At 40.3% G+C, this 24,154-nt stretch overlaps 2 protein-coding genes across 2 annotated transcripts in view; both read right to left on the bottom strand.

The window, feature by feature from the left end:
* epha4l (eph receptor A4, like) overlaps nucleotides 1–11,022 on the bottom strand; it is a 132,060-nt gene extending 121,038 nt beyond the window's left edge. Inside the window, exons 1-2 of the mRNA XM_082179943.1 lie at nucleotides 10,704–11,022; nucleotides 10,433–10,500 (exon numbers count right to left, since the gene is read on the bottom strand). Of these exons, the coding sequence (XP_082036069.1) occupies nucleotides 10,433–10,500; nucleotides 10,704–10,800 (165 nt within the window). The 5' untranslated portion in view covers nucleotides 10,801–11,022. The remainder of the gene's footprint in view (nucleotides 1–10,432; nucleotides 10,501–10,703) is intronic.
* LOC309506388 (uncharacterized protein) overlaps nucleotides 1–24,154 on the bottom strand; it is a 41,004-nt gene that overhangs the window by 11,914 nt on the left and 4,936 nt on the right. The gene's annotated exons all lie outside the window — the stretch shown is intronic.

Raw genomic sequence — 24,154 nt, 5'->3', positions numbered from 1 at the left:
TTTGGCAAGTAATAGCACATAAAAAAAAATTAAAAAAATAGGCCTAATCTTTACACAAATGATGTTGGTACGCAGCTAACAAGTTACACACAGTTTTTGCATGATAATTGCTTACTGAATTGGATGGCATTACACTGTATAACAGTGAAGATACTGAATATTTTTTTCTAATAACAGGGAAGTTATTGATTTTATTTCATAATAAATAATCATAAAAATTATGAAAAAAAACAACAACATTTTATCAAACTAAGTGTTGTAGTATGACCAGTAGGAGACCATTGATGTGTGAACTGAATTTGGTGACACTACAGTGTGTAACATTGAAGTTAATGACTATTTTTGTAGTAACACTTTTCGGGTTTTGCACATTGCAGATGCTTCCATCGGAATTGTCTCTCAGCCGGCTGCCCATAGAGATCAATTAATTGTCAGGGATCAGCCAGGCTCCATCACCTCCCAATCACAAAGATCGCTGTCACCTGAGAATGAATCACCCACACATGCACTTCATCTGCTCATCATCACAGACACATATAAGCACACACACCTGACTCTGGCACTTTGTCTGGTTTCGTTTATGAGAAAGGAAGACTAACCTTCCTGTCTGCACTTACCTCCTATGAAGTGTATGATACGTCTGTTTGTCTCCTGTCCTGTTTCTCCAAGTCCCTTTCATCTTCCTGATCTCCTTCGCCTTCCCCATCATCCAGCCACTACTCTCCTCTTCCAGCACAGTGTGCTCCCGCCATTTACCTCCTTGTCATCCGCAGCTTCCTCAACCATCTGCAACGGAAAGAACTGTCAGTATCTCAATGTACCATTTCTCAAAGACATTCTCATTTACCTGCTGGTGCTCACAACCTCCTGATATTAATAAATCTGTTTCTCACCTTTACCAATCTTGTTGTGATTCTCTGTTCCGTAGCATTTATATTATAAGGCTCGTTTTGAGGAAAATTGGTTGTAGCTCGTTGCCTATATGTTACTATGATTGGAAAGAGGTGTCGTTTGTGTTTTAACATTATTTAGCTCACAAGTTCTTGATCTGGGAAGTTCGGATCTGTGAATATTGCCAACTTTACTGAACTCCTGTGTTAAGCACTGACTGTATTTCTTTATATTTGAGTCCAAGTTCAAAATAAAACTCTATGAACCACTCCACTGCTAATGTAGGGGAGACCGGGGATGGTAGTTGTAACACCATCAATTTCACCAATTAGGGATAAGATGGGAGTCATGTGATCACTTCAGTATTTTCCTACTTCCTAACCAATCAAGCATGGTGATTTGTCAAGGCTGGAAACAAGCTGTGTCCCAATGTGAAGGCTGCATCCTCCGAAGGCCGATTGCGTCACAGTGGTGCGACGGAGGACGTCCCAATTCAAAGGCTGCATCCTTGGAAGGTCGCATTTGAAGGGCGATTGCGTCACCGCGGCGCGATGAAGGCTGTCCCAATTCAATTCTGCATCCTTGGAAGGCCGTATTCGAAGGACGGTTGCGTCATCGCGCGCGCGATCTGCTTGCAGTCATGCTGAGATGGATGCTGAGGAGTTGAAGAAAAGAATAGCTAGTGGAGATTGTAAAGTTCTCGACAATACGTCATCAAAAGTCAAGTCCAGTGTGTGGGAGAAATTTGGAGTTATCTGAAGAAAACAATATTGTGAACGGCTTTGCTGCATGCATTTTACTGTGGTAACAAACCAAGCAGTTCTATCGAACAGTATTTTTTAAATTTAACACTGTTCAGTATGTGTGGTGTGCAGGGCGTGTTTGAACCCAAAATTGTCAGATGTAGGCTAGACGAAATTGCGTGGCAGAAAAAAATGTTGTAGCTGCGTCTGAACGGCTACTGCAGTTTTGTGGTAACGTTTGCCATGTTCTTCATGTACCGGCCTTTTGACAGCTTCGGCTGAAGTTGTCCTTGTGTTAATTGTCGTGTAATAACTTCTGTATGACCTGGCAATAAACATTTTTGTAATTGTGTCTATAATGTGATTGGCTAAATTGATTTTATTTCGGGTGTGGGTCGGGTGTCGGTTCTATTTTAAGCGGGTCGGGTCGGGTGCGGATTTTAATTAGTGCTGTTGACGGATAACGGGTCGGATGCGGTTTGAAGCACTGCGGGTACGGGCGGGTGCGGGTTTACAAAATCAGACCCGTGCAGGACTCTGCTTAGCGGCCTATCCTACCCTATCCTACCCCATAAGTCATTGCGCACCGTTGACGACAGCATTTATTTATTTATTTTTAAGGGCGGCCGAGACTAGAGATCGGTGGTGGACAGCAAATTCACATTTAAATGTAAGTATTATGTTTTCATTTACTCCAATAGCTAGCAAAACCAGAGTTAAAGTTTATAAACTTCATCTTAACTCCTTCGTCATCATTGCGTGGCTTCATTTGTCAGGTAGTTTTAGGCAAAACTTGTGGTTATAATGTTATAAGTTTAACGACCTATTTGTAATATTTGCATTAGTCTATCTCACTTGTGTATTATAAGAAATATCACTCACCCTATAAAGCCTAAAACAATAAGAAAAGCAGTAGATAAGGCAATGGGGTTTCACTTTTATGTGTTTTTGTAGTGCTGTCATGCAAACTATGTGTTTTAAATTAATACACACATCTTTGCTGAAATGTATTTTGTTGTTGTTGTTAACAAGCCATGGTTAATTTGCTCTGCCTTTAGGATTGCAAGTGTCCTGGGACATGTGAGGGTGTGAGTGGGAAACCCACTGCTGAAACTTGGCCCTGGTTTGTCCTCATGGATGAGGTGTTGGGATAGAGGCATTGCACCACCCCCCTGTCCTCATCGCCTCAATCACTGAGGACAGACCAGGGCCGAGTTCAGCAGTGTGTGACCAAGAAGAGGAGGAGCCAGAGGCAGCACCAGCAGCACCAGCACGAGCACCCGCACCCGCACCAGCAGCACCAGCACGAGCACCCGCACCAGCACCCGCACCCGCACCAGCAGCACCAGCACGAGCACCCGCACCAGCAGCACCAGCACGAGCACCCGCACCCGCACCCGCACCAGCACCACGGAGAAGGCGAGACAGAGAGGATGAGTTTTTGGACTTGATTAGAGAAGACATGGGATTGCAGAGGCGAGGAGAGCACAGGAGAGGATGGACAGGCTGTTTTCTCTTCTTGAAAGAATGATTATATACACACATACACACATACATACATACATACATACATACATACTACATACATACATACATACACATATATATATATATAATTCTTTAACTTTTTTTCACTTATATTTTTTTAATTTTAAACTTATATTTATTTTTATGCAACTTTAAATGTGTAAATAAAAGAGAATTCATTGCTCTGGACATTGTTTATTTTTGTAATGAGTCATAATTTCTACATGAAACAAATTCTTCTATACCTTTTTTCCCCCAACTATTTACAACATACGTTGAACATATCAAAATCAACATAAACATTTAAATTTACAGTACATAAAATAAGAAAAAATTATGTACACTTTTATTCAGCTGAGTGGGAGATCCTTGTGTGCTGCTGGATCGGGATGGGCTCCACAATAGAGACCCTGGTAAGGCCTCCTGCTGGTGGGACATCATCTGGGATGGTCTCCAGAGTGTTTGACTGCATATTTTCACTATCCACTAAGTTGTCTACCAACCTTTTGTGTAGTTTAATGTAAAACAATGCATCATATTGTAAAATAACATAATTTTGTAGTGTTGCTGTCCTGTGTGGGAAAATTACTTCGAGTATTAACGAAGTATGTAGTTCCTTACATACCACCACTGGTTATTTTTGAAAATTAAAGTAACAAAATGTAGGCCTATTGTCACAATATTAACAAATTGTTGCTAACTACAGCCCCGTCCCATTTCATAGGGCGCATCTGAAGCGCTCGGACCGGTCTAGCCTACGGAGGATTGTTCTTGTCGCCTAGCAAAAGTGACTGACAGCTGCCGATGAAGAGCGGGAGTAACATTCGCACTGGACTTTTTATATTCAACTGGGTTTTATATTCAAATAGGGTTAAAAACCTATGTAAATATATTTACCATGGTCCATTTATGTGCATAATAAAAAGAATACGCTAGCCTACAAAATCGCATCAAGGTAAGATAAATGAACATTTGAATCTTCGGCTAAGCTGAAAGTACACAACCTGAAACATCCTTAATACCATTTTACCTCCAGTAAAATATAAAACATAAAAATGACAATAGCCAATTCTGGCTCCATAGCTGTTTACTCAGTTATATCAAATGAATTATCAGGATGGTAGCATACTCTCGCACCGTTGCTTGGCGCCTAGAGCGGTGATCGGGAACACTTGGTTGCGCAATTAGGACATCCTACGGAGGCTACATGGTGCGTCCTTCAGAGGACGCATAGGCTGCATCATTTGAAGTCCGCGGCCTTCGAAGGATGCAGCCTTCACATTGGGACACAGCTACAGAATATATAGAGAAACAGATTTTGAGATCAGAAAGTAAAAATTGAACAAGACTATATTTTGTTTAGTATCTGTACTATTGCAGATAAAATTGTATGACTTATATTAGATTAAATGGTAGTTTCTTCGGCAATATGTGATGCATTTTGCCCCTGCTAATTTCAAACCACTATGCTAAAACTGCTAGCTAAACATTGGCTGACAGGGGTGGGATGGGTTGTAACTTATTTAAAGTGTTACAACCATCCCCTTACATACTAAGAATATAACTAATAATTTTCTTGATTTTAATTTTACAGAATGACTAGGGCATGAAAAACATGTCTCTGCCAGTTGTTTAAATAAAGTGGTTTGCATAGAGCAATTTAACAACTCAAAACCGGAGGAGGTTTGGGTGAAATGCGCCCTATGCAGTTTCTGGGCCCATCAAGCCTGCACTCCAGGGTTACCAGCATCATTCATCTGTCAGCACTGTGACTCTGATTAAGAGAGAATATACACACATAGACATACACTCACATGCACATTGACATGTACATTTTTGTTAGACTTAAAGATGTACAAAGATGTTCTTTAATCTGGTACATTGAAGTAATGTTTATTAAAGGGTAACTAAACCCTAAACCAACTTTTTTTAGTTAATGATCTGTAAGAATGGGGCTTTATTAGTGCTGTTCATTGATTCGAGTAACTATTTTGACATTTGGATATAAAGTGTTTTAATTCTACAATATATGGTGTAAAAATGTCTGAGTGCTACCCTCTTCAGGTTGAACGGTGGCTACTGCAGTTGCATTTTCCTATTGGATGTTTGCGGTGGCAGGTGACGTAAGCAGGTTCCAGCTCACCACGCCCTCCTTTGGTACAGCAACCAGGCATAGTATTGCATCAGTTAGGATAGCTTCAAGTTATTCATGGGTTTCATCCGGTCCCTTTCCACAGGTGTATAAAATCAAGCACCTAGATTATGAATGCAGACTGCATTGTGCTTGATTAATACACCTGTGGAAAGGGACCGGATGAAATCCATGAATAGCGTAGATTTATCTGAATTTAGTACAGTGGTCAGGAGGGTACGTAGGTGTAGTGTTGCTGGTTGCAACAGCACTGCTGGACTGCATAGCTTTCCAGCAGACTTGGAAATAAGGCGCCAGTGGAGCTCAAGTGTGCAAAATGCATTTTACGCGGGATTGCTTCTCCACGCAATAGAGGTGGAAATGGCTTCTCCACACAGCTCGCGCTGAAAAGCGACGCAGTGCCAAACTCTGCTCCTCCTGCATGGACTCCACCACCGCAGCGGCGTCTTGATGTGAGTGATCATATATATAATCACAATTTATGGTTAGGCTAAAGTTAATCCTCTGCATGGTGGCAAAATATGAACATGCCTACAGAGAGCGCGCGCTATTGACATCTACTCGATAAAACTCATCAGATGCATGTACTTCACGTCGTCTTGCGATCCTGTGAGTCACTCTGCATTTTAGAGTCTGACAGCAGCTGTCAATTAATCTGTCACTGCGGGTCTCAGGAGCAGGCCCCCCGCTCAGCCCCGCCCTCGGTTCGTCCCCTCTATCTCTGCTGGGGTCTGCCCACTTTTCCAGCATTTTTCAAATATTGCCAGTGGGTGGAGTCAGGCTCTGACCACGGGTTTAGTTACTCTTTAAGTAAACCGTTAAGTATACATTTGTCTAGTAGATTAATTTACACACACAGACATCTTTTTTTTTTTTTTTTTTTTACCTAAAGATGTACATACAAAGATGTTATTTAGGTACATTGTAGTAGCCTAGTGTTATTATTAGGTGTACGGTGTAGGTTTGTTCTAGTTGACAAATTCAAACACACAGACACACACACACAAGTCAAACAGACATAGTCTGTTATTGAGAGAGAGAGACATTGTTCTTTTATTTAAATAAATCTGGTTTTGAACAATATCATATGATATGGCATCCATTTTTACTACTTTTGTCTAATTGTTACAACTTACCCCAGCATGTGTTACAACCTACCCCAGTAGTGGGGTAGGTTGTACTTGTAACAAAGGAACACCATGTATTTTACATCAACTCACAAGGTCTGTGATAATCTTGTAGAGGGTTGAATTGGTTCCATTTGTAGTAAACAAATATGGGTACTTTGTATAACAGTTTGAGAACTCAAGCTGAAAAATTCAGCGAGTTATAGGTGCTGAAGCAAAAAGTGGTTACAATACAACCATCCCCGGCCTCCCCTACGTACAGTATCTGTCTGAAACACTGCCAGCAGGACATTAAACAAAGTTTTTGTCCGAACTCACAACAGGTTTTGCGAGAGAACACAAATATCTTTGTGAGGTAACGCAAAAGTTTCTCGGGCAAACACAAAAAACTTTGAAAAATATTTTTTCCTCCCATCCCAGATTTTTCCCACCACCATGTCCCTTTAGGGGCTGTAACTTTCTGCCCAAAACCATATTTTATTTAAATAAATACAAACTCCACATGAATGCTAAAAGCCTTTTTCTACATATATCAGAATACTTTTACTGTAAGCCATTCTACATTTTTGGTTGAGTGTTGAATGTGTGCATTCTTGGCAGTATACTATCTGAAGTCAGAGAGTGTATATAGAATATAGAATGTACAGTAGGAAATATAGAATGTACAGTAGGAAACTAAGAAACAGAATTTCTCAGGGCATCCACTGGTCAAATATGTCCCCTATGCAGAACTTCAATTGCCTCCTTGATTGAAATTTCTTTCCTGGGGTGGGTGAATGGTGTTGATGGTCAAGTCAAGTCAAGTTTATTTGTATAGCGCTTTTCACAATACAGATTGTATCAAAGCAGCTTCACAGTATTAAATTAAAATAATACAACAAAGTTTGTTTCAAGAGGAATTTATTGATTGATAAAATCAAATTAAATATCCCCCAAATATCCCCAACTGAGCAAGCCAAAGGCAACAGGATTTTTTTTTAAAGTATATATGATGGTGCCCGATGGAGGGTGGGACGATATAGTTGGTGCCCTATGCAGATTACTTACTCTTTATATATGTGGAACAGTGATACTGGAAATGCTGTAGTAAACGCTTTATTATAGCAACATGAATATGCCAAAAAAATCCAACAAACACGGCCTTTTGTTACTATGGAAGCTTGTTTATGCCACAGAATAAAAAGGTAATTGTGAGTTTTTATCACACAATTCAGATGTATTTTTCTTGCAGTTGCGAGTTTGTTTCAGTTGAGAGGTAAAAAAGTTAGAAATGTGAGATATTCGTACACAAATTACCACACCATTCCTTAGCAAATGCACTTATGTTTATACAATCCATTACTGCCATCTGCTGGACTAAATCATTACTCATTACTATTAGACTCATTACATCAGTTTTATATATATATATATATATATATATATATCCCTCTACTACACGGTGTTGCCATATGGCAACATACCCTTTCTTTGGACATTTCTTGAAATTTGAAAATAAACAAGAGCTCTGAATGGTCTTAAATTCATGGTAGAACCTGGTGGTAAAAAAATGATATGATTTGATGACATCACATGACACTACACACCCTTGCACTGTCATTCTTTTCACACACTTTTGATGACTCCAGTAGCTGAAGAAGTGCTCGTGAATATGTGAAGATTTTCCTCAATGTTTCATATTTCTTCAGAATTTAAAATTACATGAAGCATCTGGGATAAGTTCTAATCTTTTTTCAATCATTGTCACATTGTTTTGATACTACTATTACATTTTTATTCAATAAAATAGGTATGTTGCCATATGGCAACATTGTGCGGTTATGGAACAATATTTTGCCCATGCTAATGCAGAGTAGCTTTGTATAAATATGACAATGTATGGATGCACTGATATAGTTGGATGGTTGTATTCTACTCATATATTTATATATATTTGTATATATTTATAAAGTAAAGTAAAAGTAAAGTATAAAAATAAAAATAAAAAATATATATGCTTATTTTGTTTAGAAAATGAAGCCGCCAGTGTTCTATGGCAAGGCTTGCGAGGAGGGCTGAAATGTACAGGGTACAAGTGGTTATACCATCTCATGAAAGTGAGGATGAGCTAGGGATCAGTGACGAGGAGTATGAGAGGCAGGCAGAATTAGGCCTAGTAGACTCAGAGGATGAAGAGACATTCCGGTATGTTCAACATTCAGGTTACATGTCGTCCTTTGCATAGTGTTGAGCTGATGTTGGGAAAGGTGTAAAGTAGATCAAGAATTTGAGGTTTTTGTCATTCCAAAATCTGTATGGTGAACAAAAAATAACCACATACACAAGTCGCTGTGCAGTCCCCATGCACATGTGCACGCACGCACACACACACACGCAAAGGCATAAACACATGCATGTTCTATCATCTATGAATTTCATGTCATTTTGGGAGAAAACACATCAGGCTGTTCCATTGTCGCACAATGTTGCCATATGGCAACGCACCCAAAAGTACCCCCCGAAATTTTTTTTTTTTTTTTTTTATTAAAATTAATTTGAGTCTATTTTATATATAAAAAAACACTGTAAAATTTTTTCCCATGATTGCATAATAATGCGTGCAGTAGAGGGATATATATATATATATATATATATATATATATATATATATATATATATATACTGTTTTACATCATTAACATCACATAATTATCAACAATTCACAATTCACATCAGCCCAATGAAAAAAAAACAGCAAACAATTAGCAATCCATTTTACAATTCAAGGCATAGCCTACCCTTTCTTTTTTTCTTTTACCATGTTTTCCTTTTTTCTTTTCTCTGTCTTCCTTTTTTTTTAAGTCCACACATGAACAGGTGTTTTTCTAACCCAATTAGATCTCTGTAAGAATGAAATGTCAGTCTTAGTACATCAATCCATTACTGCGACCTGCAGGACTAATCATTACTCATTACTAGTAGACTCATTTCAAGCTTAACCTGTTAAGTAAAGTGATTAACAGCCTAAGGTAAAGTAATTTAAAGATTCATCTCACAGAAAATAATCATCTCACATATTCACATCATCTCTACCTGAACATTAAGGCTGTGATAGGACTTCCTATTAACATAATCTGCCTCATGTTCCCCTAGAGCAGTGGAGATTGGAGCAATAGACTGCATGTTGCAATGACTCTAGGGAATCCTATCATAAGATTAACAGAATAATAATAAAAAATATTTAAAATAATTCTTAACATGTATTATATTGTATAGTACATTTGTGAAATATGCTTCTTTTTTTTCTTCTTTTTTTTATGTGTTCATGTGATGTCACCCTATCAATATATCTTACCGGCAATATTATAAAAGCACTCTTTTATGGACATGGTCGATAAATGTCCGGGGAACACTATTAATGAAACTATTCATGTACTCCTGCAGAGCGAGGACCACCTTGCGAATGGTTCGACAAACTGTGTTTTCCCCGCGCTTCTGTGCGTTACCCACCCTGCAAGTATGTACCACTTCGTCCCCTTGGAATTATAAGGTTCTATCTGACATTTTTGTCAAAATTTAGTTATTCACATATTCTTATTCTGTGACCACTTCTTTACATTATGTGATGTTGTTTTTTAAGTTAAACCCCGCGACGCATTACAGTTCCATATCACTTCGCGTAGTTAACTGTAATAAAAATAAAGGTTTCAACAGGTTTTTTTTTTTTTCAGTGATGCCATTAAAGAATCATTCTGGGTTCCATAAAGAATCTATTTTCACTCTAAAGAACCTTTCGTGCAGTGGAAACATTCAATGGATGTTAAAGGTTCTTCATGGAACGATTGATGCCAATAAAGAACCTTTATTTTTAGAAGTGTTTTTATCTTGCATATTGTATTGTCTCTAGCTAAATGTATTGAAATGTGCTAGAACTATACGTATGAATACTAAAGAGATCAAGTTGGAACGGGAGATGGAGAAAGAGGGAGCGAGAGATGGGTTTTTTGACTCACCCCTCCTTCCGTCGGGCTGGCGACCCATGCCAGTTCTCCCAGCACTGATCTGGAATCCAACAGCGGGACTGAAGGAGAATAAGACAGAAGACTTGAGAATGAGATCGCCAAAACTTCTTTAAAACTACTTAAAATGTTAACTAACTTAGCACTTAGGCCTGCGTTTTTTCTTAACTTTAGGGATTTGGCCACATATCGTTACCGTTTTACTTGCATGTGCCCCTGAGTTTTACTGTGAAAAACTTTTCCTCTTTTATTCCACCCTTCTTACCTTCGTTCGCCGGATAATTCCATGGAGCGGACAGACCTGCACAAATCCCCAAGAAAAGTGAGGTGAGCGCGTAAATAATCCCGGCCATGAGCGCCATTCGTCCAGTAACTGTCTCTCCGTTATTCCTGTTTATTCCTCCTCGTCACTCGTGTGTTCCGCGCGACTGATCTTCTTGAGGTGCACGAGACGCGCACTCAGCGAGATCTGCTGGAGGGGGCGTGGCATCTATAGTGACGTACCAGTCAATCAATCAAGAAAGAAATAAGTGGTCATTTATTTAAATTATCGATGTGTGTATATATTATTTAGAAATTCTGTATCGTTTTTTTCTGTATTTGCGTTTGTGTACTTATTTGTATTCCCATGGCAATGTTCTTATGTTATTGTTGTTTAAGCATTAATAATAATAATAAAAAAAGTTTCTGCGATAAACAAAATATTTATGTAATTACACATAAGAAAAATATTTAAAATAGTATATTGTCTAAAATAATTATAATAATAACTATTATTAATAATAATTGTTATGTATATTTTAGGCTTGTAGGTAAAAAAGAGAGTTAAAATTGCATTATGATGGATTCAAATTACAATTATTATTTAAAATAGCATTAATTTTATTATATATAGCCTATATGCGTATATGTAATATTGTATTATTTAATTATAATTATTATACCAATGTAATCTTCATTTTAAACATTTAATCATTTTAATTATTATTTTAATTATTAAAAATATTATAAAATTAGTAGCCTACATTGTTTAAAATATTCATCGACTAATTATGATAAGGAATAGGCCTACAAATAATAAATAATAATACATTAAATAATAAGATAATGTTAAGGATAAAAATAATATTATTTAAAGTATTTCAATATTATTATTATTTATAATGATTAGTAAGTGAATGGCAGAACATATTGAGGAGCGGAGAGCGGATTCTCAGTCTTCGGGTATTGAATTGAGCACTGATCTTATATCGCCATCTAGTGTTCATTTCCCGACAGAACAGGCGTAAACAGCATTATAATAATACATTTCCTCACGCGCACACCAGCGCCAAATTAACCGTGACGTGGATGTTCTTTCACTTCTTTCATCAACACTCGAGAGTGGGTGACTTTTCACATTCAAGACACAAATAAAAGAAACCCAATGTGTCGATATTATGCTGTTTGTTGTTGGTGAAAAGACACATTCTTAGGGCATCTGTTTGGACTCAATACATTATCCTGGGGGTTTACAGCAATGAGACCCTCGCCATTTTAAAAATGTAACTCTTTTTTATTTGATTAAAAATATTATATACTTTAAAAAACGTCAAAATATTATTGAAATAGTATATTGTTTAAAGTATTTACATAAAAATAACAATAACAATAATGATGATGATGATGATAAAAAAAAAAAATGTTATTATTATTAAGAGTAGTAACAGCATAGGCTGACAGTTCCACCAGCACATTGAAAGGTGAATATATTTATCCTACAAAAACATGCCTATAAATAAAACTGATGCCCATTGTGTTATAGCAACGGTTGTGGTTGAGCATTCAGGTAAACAGACTTTAATAAACTCTAAAGACACATCCAAGAACAGGTAATCATAGAAAACAAAAACGCTAAAGCAAATGTAGACCGGACAAATGAGAAGTAAAAACAGAGCACTTTAAATGCAAGGCAAATGAGGGTAGAACACTGATCTATATAGAATGACATTATTATTATTATTATTATTATATAGATCAGTGGGGTAGAATGACAAACACCTGTGATAATTAAATGAATCTTCATGTCAACTAGAGTGGGTAGATTACGTGTGCCTCCCGAATTTAAAACCCACCTTTTCTCCTTGGCCTTTGACACCTGACGTTGACATTTTGTTTATTTATTTTATTGTTTCTATGGTGTGGTTATTTTTCCTATGTTTATGTTTCTTGATTTGTTTTATTTGTATTATATGTTTTATATAAAGTATGTATTTTATGTCTTTTATTTATTTTTCTGTACAAAACTTTGGTCCAATTCGGTTGTTTTAAAGTGCTTTATAAATAAAGTTTGATTGATTGATTGATTGATTGATTGATTGATTGCACTTTGGTAAAGTCTAAGTAAAAGTCTTTGGTAAAATGTAACTTTGGTAAAGTTTACTTTAAAGTAAAGTTTAATGTTTTTATATGTCTATATGGTGTTTTTAAAATGTTTAAGACAAACCATGTGTAAATTCATAAGTCGACACCATTGCTGAGTATTTTCTCCTTAAAACTGCAGTGAATCAAAGACAGTCTCAAAAACACGGTTTAAATCGCTGGTGTTTCTGACGTCACAAACTACCTTGTAACCAATCAGATCAACGTGTGATCGCCAACGAGTGGATCTCTGAGCTGGAGTGAGTGAGTGGAGGCGGGGCTCATTTGCATATTCATAGAACTGCGTATACTAAATGAGGCAAGGGTGTAGAGTTACATTCAATCTTTTTAAGGCATTTTTTCAAGGAAAAAACATTGAAATATTTAATTTTGGTGAAGATGCAGCAAAATGATTGACTACAGGGGGCTTTTAATAAAACATAATTGTTTGATTTACAGGTGACACCCTGATGGTACTGCGTGATGGACAGAACTCTGAACATCTACAGAGCCTAATGGTTTTGCACAGTTATTATGTTCTGTATGTATTGATTCATATTTGTTATAACAGTCTTGTTTTACAGAGAATATCCTGGAAATGTTATTTGAATATGTTGAAGGATTGCTATTATGTTTTTATTAAATTAGGCTATGTGCTCTTATGCGCTGTTTGTAATTTTTGGTTTTATTATCTTAAGAAGTTTATCTATGGGAAGGTGGGTGTTAGATGTCAAGTGTGTTTTAGACATTTGCATCCATTCATAACTTGTTTTAGGAAAAATTTGATTTTTAAATAAATAAATAAATCTAGTGGCCTCTTTGTATTTTATTACAGAACAGTACATATAATATTACATTCCTTTGTTGTTGTTTCTGTTATTATTATTTCTATTATTATTATTAATTATAAAAGTAACAAAGCAATGAGACAACAAACAACCCAATGTACAGGTATACATTCTATATTATATATAAAACAAGTTTTTAACCCAGCAGTTTTTAGGGGTTATGCGAAATAAACTGTGCTGCCATTTTATGATACTTGTGCGTCCTTTCTTGAAAAGAGGGTCAACATTTACTGCCATTACAGTATATGAGCATTTTTTTTTTTTTTATGTCTCCTTTTGTGTTTAGAAAAAGAAAGCTATAACAGCTTTAGAAAAAAAATCAAGTTGAGAAAATAATGACAGAATTTAGATTTTTGAGAAAACAATCCCTTTTAAAAACAACCTATGAGGCTTGTTTTCTCATATATCTCAGATATTATTAAAATATTCAAAAAGGCCCTATTTGGTATGCCTCATAGGCATTTTTACAGAAATAAGTTGAACAATTTTTGCAGCCTGAGCCCTACAGGGAAAAATTACAGCAAAATCACAACAAAATTACAGCAAAACAGCAATGAAGAACAGGACACAAAGTGGTGCGTAGAAACATGTTTATTTATTTAGTCTTCTTCTTTTTTTTTCAGGGCTTTCAGGGCTTTCAACATTTTCATGATTTAAAGCATTGTCAGGTTGAACAGGAAGCTCCTTTTTTAAACAGTCTTCCTTCACTTTATTTGACCCTGATTCTACACAAAGGATACAAAACTTTGTTGCACAGCGGTAAAGCGGCACTTTATCAGCAATCTTCTTTAGCTCCTCACTTAAATTTGGCTTTTTTTTTGTCATCATCAAAGACATATGTGTAAACAAAGGCTTTAATACCCTGGTAGTTCTTTAATTCATCAAGACCTGCTAGAACAATTTTATCTTTAAGACATCTGTCTATACAGGGAGAGATTAAGGTGTAGAAAACCACACAACCATCACTGTTTTTTTCCAGCAATTTTGTCAAATAATTATTATCCATCAGTAAAACGCCTCGGTTACGACTGTAACCTCGGTTCCCTGAAGAGGGAACGAGCGTTGCGTCGAATTGACGCTATGGGGAACGCTTTGCGTGATGACGTCTTGAAGCACATGTAAAATCAGTCCAATGGTGTGGCGGAACGTCAGAGGCGGGTGACGTCACGTACCAGGAAGCTACAAAAGCCGGCCCGAAACAGAAAACGAAAGCTTCGTAGAGTCTGAAGTCGTGCTGACAGGCATGAAGGAGATATGGCAAGGTGACGCAACGCTCGTTCCCTCTTCAGGGAACCGAGGTTACAGTCGTAACCGAGGCGTTCCCTTTCAAGGGAACTCGTGTTGCGTCGAATTGACGCTATGGGGAACGTCTATACCAACGCCACCATAGCTACAAATGTCTGTCCTGTGTGTAATCAAGTGAGCAGCACTAGGAAGACAAAACCTGAGACCCTGGAGTAGAGTCTAGGTCTAAAGAGTAGAACCTGACGAAGGTGTGCGGTGAGGACCAGCCTGCCGCATCACAAACGTCCTGTAAAGATACTCCTGATATAAGGGCCTTAGAGGCCGCCATACTCCTAGTAGAGTGCGGCCGGACAGCCAAAGGAGAAGGCTGCCCAGCCGCCTCATAAGCAAGTGAGATAGCCTCAACCACCCACTTGCTCATCCTTTGCTTAGACACTGGACCTCCTTTGTTAGGGGACCCAAAGCAAACAAACAATTGATCACTCTTACGCCACAGGGCAGCTCTGTGGACATATGTGTCTAATGCCCGAACAGGGCAAAGCAAATTTATTCGCCTCCTGGTCCGCTTTTCGAAAGGGAGGAGGACCTCCAAGTGCCACGAGGGAAACGAGATACCAAAGGGTCTTTCCCCACAGACATTCCAACCAAAGGACTGTGGTAAGCACCTACGGCCGCCACATAAACCTTTAAAGTGGACTGGGTCAGACCTGCAGTGAACCGGTCCTGCAGGAACTCCAGAACTGTACCAATTGGGCAGTTGACTGGATCCAACCGACGGTCACTACACAAAGAAGTGAATACTCTCCACTTCCGGGCATAAAGTTTCCTCGTGGAGGGAGCTCCGGACTGTAGAACGGTCTCAACAACCTCAGTTGAGAGACCTGACTCTATGAGCTGGGCCCCCTCAGAGGCCAAGCCCACAGGTTCCACAGTTCTGGCGGGGGTGAAATATTGAGCCCCCTGCTTGGGACAGAAGGTCCCTCCTGACAGGAAGCTCCAGAGGATGCCCGTCGAGGAGGGACACAAGATCGGGAAACCATACTCTGCCCGGCCAGTGCGGGGCTAAAAGAAGCAGGCAAACCCGGTCCCTGCGAACTCTCTCCAGAACTCCCGGGAGCAGAGCCACTGGGGGAAAAGCGTACAGACGTAGCCTCGGCCACGTCTGTACCATAGCATCCAGTCCAGAGGAGCTGGATGCGTGAGGGAGACCAAAGTCCCTCCATATCAGCTCCACCACCTCGGGGTGGAGCCTCCATTCCCCGGGCCTCGGCCCCTGTCTCGACAGAGTGTCTGCTCCTATATTCTGAACCCCGGGGAGGTAGGCTGCCCTGAGTGACAGCAACTTCCCCTGGGACCACAAGAGGATATGGCGTGCCAGATCGGATAATGGGCGCGAGCGCAAACCCCCTTGGTGGTTGATATAGGCGACTACCGACGTGTTGTCCGTATGTACTAACACATGGTGTCCCCTGAGACCTGTGATAAAGCTCCTCAGAGCCCGGAAGACAGCTAACATCTCTAGGCTATAGAATGCCAGGAACGATGATGGTCTTCCCACAGACCTTGAGATGAGCGACCCTCAGGATCGCTCCCCAACCCGTGAGGGAAGCATCCGTCGTTAGCAGTTTGCGACGACAAGGAGCTCCCAGCACTGGGCCCTGGGACAGGAACCAAGGTTTCTTCCACATAACCAAGGCACGTAGGCATCGCCGCGTGACCTTGATTGTGCGAAATGGGTTGCCCCTCGGGGAAAAACCCTCTGGTCCTGAGCCACCACTGCAGGGGTCTCATGTGCAGTAGTCCAAAAGGTATCACGTTGGAAGCTGCTGCCATGAGACCCAACAGTCTCTGGAACTGTTTGACAGTGAGTAGCTGGCCTAGCTTTACACTTTTCACAGCTGCAAGGATGGAATCTATGCGTGGCGGTGACAGGCGCGCCTGCATCGACACTGAATCCCAAACCACGCCTAAAAAAGTGGTCCTCTGAAATGGAGAAAGCACACTCTTCTCGGCGTTCAGCCGTAACCCCAACTCTTTCATATGGGCGAGAACAACATCTCGATGTTGAACCGCCATCTGATGCGACTGAGCTAAAATCAACCAATCGTCGATGTAGTTCATGATGCGAACACCCTGGAGGCGCCAGAGCTGCATCCACGCATTTGGTGAAAGTGCGGGGTGATAAAGCCAGGCCGAATGGAAGAACTCGATATTGGTATGCTTTTGCCCCCGAAAGCAAACCTCAGGAACTTCCAATGACACGGACGGATGGAAATATGCGTCCTTGAGGTCTATCGTGACAAACCAGTCCTCGGACTAATCTGTGGCACGATTGTCTCAATGTTAACATTTTGAACTTGAGCTGCATGACTGACTCATTCAGAACTCGAAGATCTAAAATGGGACGCAATCCCCCGTCCTACTTTGGAACTATGAAGTACCGGCTGTAAAACCCGGTTTCCCTGTTGGAGGGAGGTACATATTCTATGGCCCCTTTCTCTAACAGAGTGCTTACTTCCTGTTCCATAACCAGAACCTGCTCGGGGCCCACCACTGTGGGCAGGACCCCCATAAACCGCGGTGGGCGTTACTAGAATTGTATCTAATACCCTTTTTCCACGGTCTGCAGGACCCAACGAGAAACATTTGACAGTAGCTTCCACGCTGTCAAAGATTCTACTAGAGGTACCAGCCTCTCGAGACTGGTTTCTGGATTTTGTTGCTGTTGAGTAGTCGGTTCGTCGCCCTGTAACGGCGCACCGGCAGGGAACGACCAAACAGACTGCTCTAGCACCCTCCTCAGAGGAGGCGGGCATCCCGAGGCCACTACGTTTCCGGGTGGACCTTGAGATATGTGCTCGCCGGAGACCGCTGCGCCCTGTAACACCGGAGGTGGCAGGGTTGGCAGAACGGTCCCCTGAGGGCACCGAAGAGAGACGGCACCGTATTTTTCTCCTGCTGTTGAGTAGTCGGTTCGTCGCCCTGTAACGGCGCACCGGCAGGGAACGACCAAACAGACTGCTCTAGCACCCTCCTCAGAGGGGGCGGGCATCCCGAGGCCACTACGTTTCCGGGTGGACCTTGAGATATGTGCTCGCCGGAGACCGCTGCACCCTGTAACACCGGAGGCGGCAGGGTTGGCAGAACGGTCCCCTGAGGGCACCGAAGAGAGACGGGCACCGTGAAAAGAGGTGTTAACCGCTCTGCTTCGGGGGGACTACCCTCATTTGTCCTGAGCCCTCAGACATCAGGACTTTTTCCCCAGCAGCCTTCTTGGCGGTAATAACGGTCCGCAGATCCGTTTTACCCCTCGAAGACTGCTTTGTTTGAGAGCGCCCTCCGTGTCCCCGAGATTTTTGGGGGGAGCACGGGAGGAAACGCTCTGTTTCTGAGTGGCGCGGTGCTCAGCGCTCTTTTTAGAGGAGTGAGGCTGCTCCCGCTCAGCAGCCTCATAGAAAGAACGGCGGGGGAGAAGTTTCTGAAGTGCAGCTGCCTGTTTTGAAGCTTCTTGTGACTTCGCTACAGCACTATTAACTGCGTCTCCAAATAACCCTTGCGTGGATACTGGTGCATCTAAAAGAACATGTTTTTCTTTGTCCTTTATGTCACTTAAGTTGAGCCACAGATGCCTCTCAGTGGCCACCAGGGCTGCCATAGAGCAGCCGATGGATTTAGCCGTCTCCTTGGTGGCCCTGAGAGACAAATCTGTGGCTCTACGCAGTTCAGACACCGTATCAGCACTAATACCCCCGCCCTCCTCATAATCACCCAATAACTCAGCCTGGTAAGCACGCTGCAGCTTGACCGGCGGCGGCATAAGCTTTATGAACCAGGGAAGATGTAACTTTTACTGGCTTGGATGGAAGTGCAGGAGCCTTCAGAGAAGATGCCGTTGCTGGAGAGAGATAGCTCGCGAGCGTCTCTTCCACCTTCGGCATCTCCCCATAACCATGCTCTTTATAATTGTGAATGGATGAATAGTGTGATGTTTGTGCAGTATACACTCGATATGACACTGGTTTCCCCCACGATCTCGACACCTCGGTGTGGAGATCGGGGAAAAACGGAAGGCTTCTGCACTGAGGCTGTGCACGAGATGGCAGGAAACGTTCGTCGAGCTTGCTTTTCGAACGAGCGCCCTGCCTATCTTCTGGCCACTCAATAGATAATCGCTCGACAGCTCTAGTGATAACATCAAGCAATTCTTCAAACGCATGAGACTGAGGTGGCGAATCCTCAGACTCAGCGTCAATACTAACAACGTCCAACTCCTCAGAGCTGGACAATTGCAGTATTGGTGCCTCCATCGGGGGGGAAGAAACCGCAACGCGTGCTTCCACACCCTGATGAGAGGCACTGGATCTATCAGAAGGAGGCTGAGATAAGGCAGAGCCCGTCTCAACATCCACTGATAGATCCATTTGCGAACCCCAGGTCTGTGATTGCCGCCGTGCCTCGGCAGCGGCGGGACCAGAGCCCTGGGGAACGCGATCGGGATTGAACCGAGCCAAGCGGGATCGGAGCGTACGCAATGGAAGCGCGTCGCAATGCACACAGTCACCACCCTCGAGTGCTGACTGGGCATGCTCCTCACCCAAACAAACAACACAAAGAGTGTGAGTATCACCTCCCGTTAAATAACGCGGGCAGGGATGGACACACACTCTAAACTGCTGCTTGCTCGCCATACTGAATATATATATATATATGATATAGACAGACAACACCAAATATACAGAGACAGATTTCACACAGAGCGCAACTGAAGACTCAGAAAGCTTTCGTTTTCTGTTTCGGGCCGGCTTTTGTAGCTTCCTGGTACGTGACGTCACCCGCCTCTGACGTTCCGCCACACCATTGGACTGATTTTACATGTGCTTCAAGACGTCATCACGCAAAGCGTTCCCCATAGCGTCAATTCGACGCAACGCGAGTTCCCTTGAAAGGGAACCTCTGAATGCGCATCTTTATGAACCCCTGCGGCGATGAGTTCATGGCCACCATTGTAGACAGCCATGCTGTCATGTTTTATGAAAGGTTTAACTTTGTCTGATGGGTCGTTCAGCAGAAAGGGTTCTTTATTGGCGTTGAATCCTTTTTGGCACTGCTCCTTTCGGACATTGATGGCTACTGCATACTGGCCATTCTCGTTTTGATAACTGGTTAAAAAGAAAAGAATTATCATCACAGCATGCAAAATACATATGCAAATGTAATTGAGAAATCAAACATGCATGCTGGGACTGTAACAGTACAAACTTTAACAGTAGGGCAAACTCATTGTGGTTCATTGTGTTGATCTGTAAGTTTTGTCTATGCAAGAATACAAAAATGTATTTGTGCTAGGGTCATCTTTTAGTTATGATTACCTAGTGAAATCACATTGTCATTGTTAATGCAAATATGTTAACAAATACAACCTTATTGAACAGTGTTACCACTTAATTTCATACAGCAACATGAAAACGTACCTGTAATGAAAAAATCTTTGAATCTCGGAAAGGGTTTCAAGGTCCACATTTTCATTCATCACACTTTGAATACAGGAAAGCAAAATAATCCAGAGAAGGATCCTCAAACGCACAGAGGAAACCTAAAAATATAGCAAAAACATAAAATAATGTAAAGGAGAAGGAAACACTTCCATAGACGACTAATGTGACTCTGAAAACTAGCATCCAATACAGACCATTTTGGTCATTCTGTCATTCAGTTTGGTCATTCTGTGCCCCCTGCTACCGGTGTTTGGGAAACACTGTGATCGCAACATCTTCTCAGCCTCCCAAAATACGTTCATCGAGGCTCCCGCCAGAATCTGCATGCAAGCTGTGCCTGTATAAACTCAGTTTGGTCTCGAAGGCGTTTAAACTGTCACCATTTATCTCTGTGTTAGGTCTGCCCTGCTTGATAGTCTTGCTGTCATTTATAGATCCGATGTTGCAGTAACTGAGGTTTCATTGCCTTGCTTTTCATCATTTGAATGCTTGGCATTTAAACTAAATGATCTCTCACCAGTTCCTGTTTTAAATATCTATCGTCCTCCCTTTTTTCTGAATTTACTGAATGTGTTGGACACTTGCCAGGGCACTCTGTCCAGTTACTCTTTTAACTGGTGATTTAAATATTCATGTTGACAATGTGGATTGCAATAATACTGTGTGCTTCATGGATATGCTAGAATAATTTAACTTCACTCAGCATGATAACTTTCTGACACACAAACATGGACATATTAGATCTGGTTTGCACTTCAGGAGTACATATTGAACAACTTGACTGTACTGATGTATGTATAAGTGACCACAAGCTCCTCACGTACAATTTGACAACTCCTCCTTTGCAGACTATGAAAGAAGGTGTTATCTGTTTTAGGAAAATCAGTGATATTGATCTTGACCTTCTTAGTCATACTATTTCTGACTTACCAGTTGCGGCCTCCATTGACCAATATAATGCTGCTTTTACATCTATTCTGGATGAGTTTGCCCCTCTGAAAAAAACGTGTTGTTTCTTTTAAGAGATCATCTCTTTGGTACATCCGAGTTACGCCAATTGAAGGTGATAGGCAGCCAGTTGGAGCGGAAATTTAAAAAATCTGGCCTGACAGTTAATAGATCAATGTTTGATGAGCATCAGATTGAGTATCATAATGCTCTCACAGCTGCAAAAGTGCCATATTACTCTATTATTATTAGTAGTAGTGACATCTCTAATCCCAGAGTTCTGTTTAGAACAGTACATAATATACTTAAACCTCCTATAGTAACTTCCTAGTTTTTTCAAGTTTCAATGCTGTTGATTTTCATTTTATTTCTAAACTTGTTTTGTCAATGAATTCTACTACTTACTGCATACTTGATCCCCTCCCTATGACTGTTTTGAAAAAAAACTGTCTGCCAGTTATTGTACCCCACATCACTGCTATTGTCAATGCTTCCCTCAATACATGTAAAAAGCCTAGGAGTGATATCGCCGATATGTTGAATTATAGACCTATTTCAAATTTACATTTCCTAGCAAAAGTGCTTGAGCGTGTGGTTGATGGCCAACTCCAAACTCATCTCTATACGAATAGCCAACTAGAAACTTTTCAATCTGAGTTTAGATCTTGACACAGTACAGAGACCGCTCTAGTCAGGGTCTTGAATGACATCCTCGTTAAAGATGATTCTGGGGATTGTGGTAATTTGGTTTTGTTAGATCTTAATGCTGCATTTGATACCATATGTCAGGCATATTGACAGATCGCACCGGTCTGTCTGGACCTGTGTTGAAATGGTTTAAATCTTACCTCTCAGATCGCTCCCAATTTGTTTACTTGGGTACTAACAGATCTCAGACTGGGCCTTTGTGTCAGGGTGTCCCTCAGGGGTCAGTTTTGGGTCCTGTTTTATTTAGTGTTTATATGCTGCCTCTTGGGCAGATTATTCAGAAGTATAGCCTGAGCTATCACTGTTATGCTGACGACATTCGATTTATATTAGGCATTCATATAATTATTTAATTCTCATTTTAAAAACATTACGAAGGTTGCTTTTATCCATTTGCGGAACATTGCATTAGACCTTTTCTCTCTAGACCTGATGCAGAAAGGCTTATCTATGCCTTTAAAAGCAGAACATGGGTTGGCAAAGTGTGGCTAATGTTTTTATAATTGGGGCATGATGTCAAAAAGTGCAGCTCTGTTTCCACTTGATTCTCTGTGCAGTGAGGGCACAGCTGCTCTTCCTTCGGCAGTCAGATCTGTCTGTGTCTGTCTCTATAAGTCAGACTGTGTTCACTGAGTCTGTACATGCTCAGGACTTTTCTCAGTTTAGGGTCGCTCACGGTACTCAGGTATCCTGCAATTCATACTTTCTGTTTAGGGCCAAATAGCATTCATGCCCAATGTTTTAGGTATTTTTCTTATTGTGTTTTAATTATTTGGTTTGGTCTGGCTATGTTTTTATTGTCAGTTTGTGACGTCAGCTCTAAGACCAATCATCCCAGGGCGTTTTTCTCTGGCTTCAGCTCTTGGTAGGTCAGGGATTTGTGATGGAGGGTCTGTTCATCACAATTTTTTAGGTGGACATGAAATTTAATGGCTCTTTTTTTTATTGTTATTATAAGTGGGTATAATCATAATTCTGCTCTGCAGGCATTAGTCTCCCTGTGTCAACCTCGTTGTAAATTAAAAAACATATTTTCATATAATGCGCCTAAATTATTTTTTTTCTCCTTGTTTGATTATTTTGTTCTGTATATGCTGTAGCGCTTTGAGTTTGAGAAAGGCGCATTAAAAATAAAATGTATTCTTATAATTATAATTTGTTTTGAAATTCAGCATGCTTCAATGTAATTGGGTTTGGATTTAATTTCAAGATGAGAGTGCAGGGATGTGTTTCTGTGATGAGGGCTCAAAACGAAGGGAACATTTATTTTGTTTCAAAGAGCTCTGTTTAAAAATAAAATAAAATATGGAGCAGAGGAGAATAACAGTGTTGATCAGAGAGTGGTTTACTATATAGTGAATAAGCCTACATGATGATGATGAGAGCCAATCATGCAAATTTGATCTAACAGACTCTCCTCAGTTAGGAAAATGCATTGGTATCAGACGGCTACAAGCAAAATGTTACAGATACCAGCAAATAAAATGACACTTGTTTAATCTTTCAGATTCAAATCTTAAATATTCTGCTGCATGTATCAAAGGCATTTTCAATTCATTTAAATTTAAAATGTTAAAAGTATTGATACTATATTTACATTACACAAGTATTTTAACAGTATGTGAATTGTAATACTGTTGTGTTTGTTGTAATCAATTCTGTTTCTCTTATAACTTTGTATAGTTGAGTTAAACTTGTATTTGTCAATGTGCAAAACAACAACAGCTTAATGACAATTAATTTAATGACACTTTTAATAAAACTATGCTGTAAGTAAAAAATAAAATAAAAATAGAAATAGTAATAGTAATTTAAAGTATTAAGTGGCTTGTGCATTAAACTCACTGAACAGCATAACTCCTAAGTGTATCCTGTTTTGGCCTACAGCCACCTCCCGAATATTCTTATACACAGTATACGATTATTAAAAATAAAATTATTTTTGTAGGTATTGAAAAGCTGCAGCTGAAGTTGTAGGAATTTATAATAAATGTTTTTGAGATTGATAAGCTAAAATAAAGCATAAACACAGAATTAGGCACAGAACAGGTGTTCAAGAATAATACTTCAAA

The sequence above is a fragment of the Leuciscus leuciscus genome (assembly GCF_965113295.1).
Source record: "Leuciscus leuciscus genome assembly, chromosome: 9".
NCBI classification, from domain to species: domain Eukaryota; kingdom Metazoa; phylum Chordata; class Actinopteri; order Cypriniformes; family Leuciscidae; genus Leuciscus; species Leuciscus leuciscus.
This window is presented reverse-complemented; position numbering and strand designations above follow the sequence as displayed.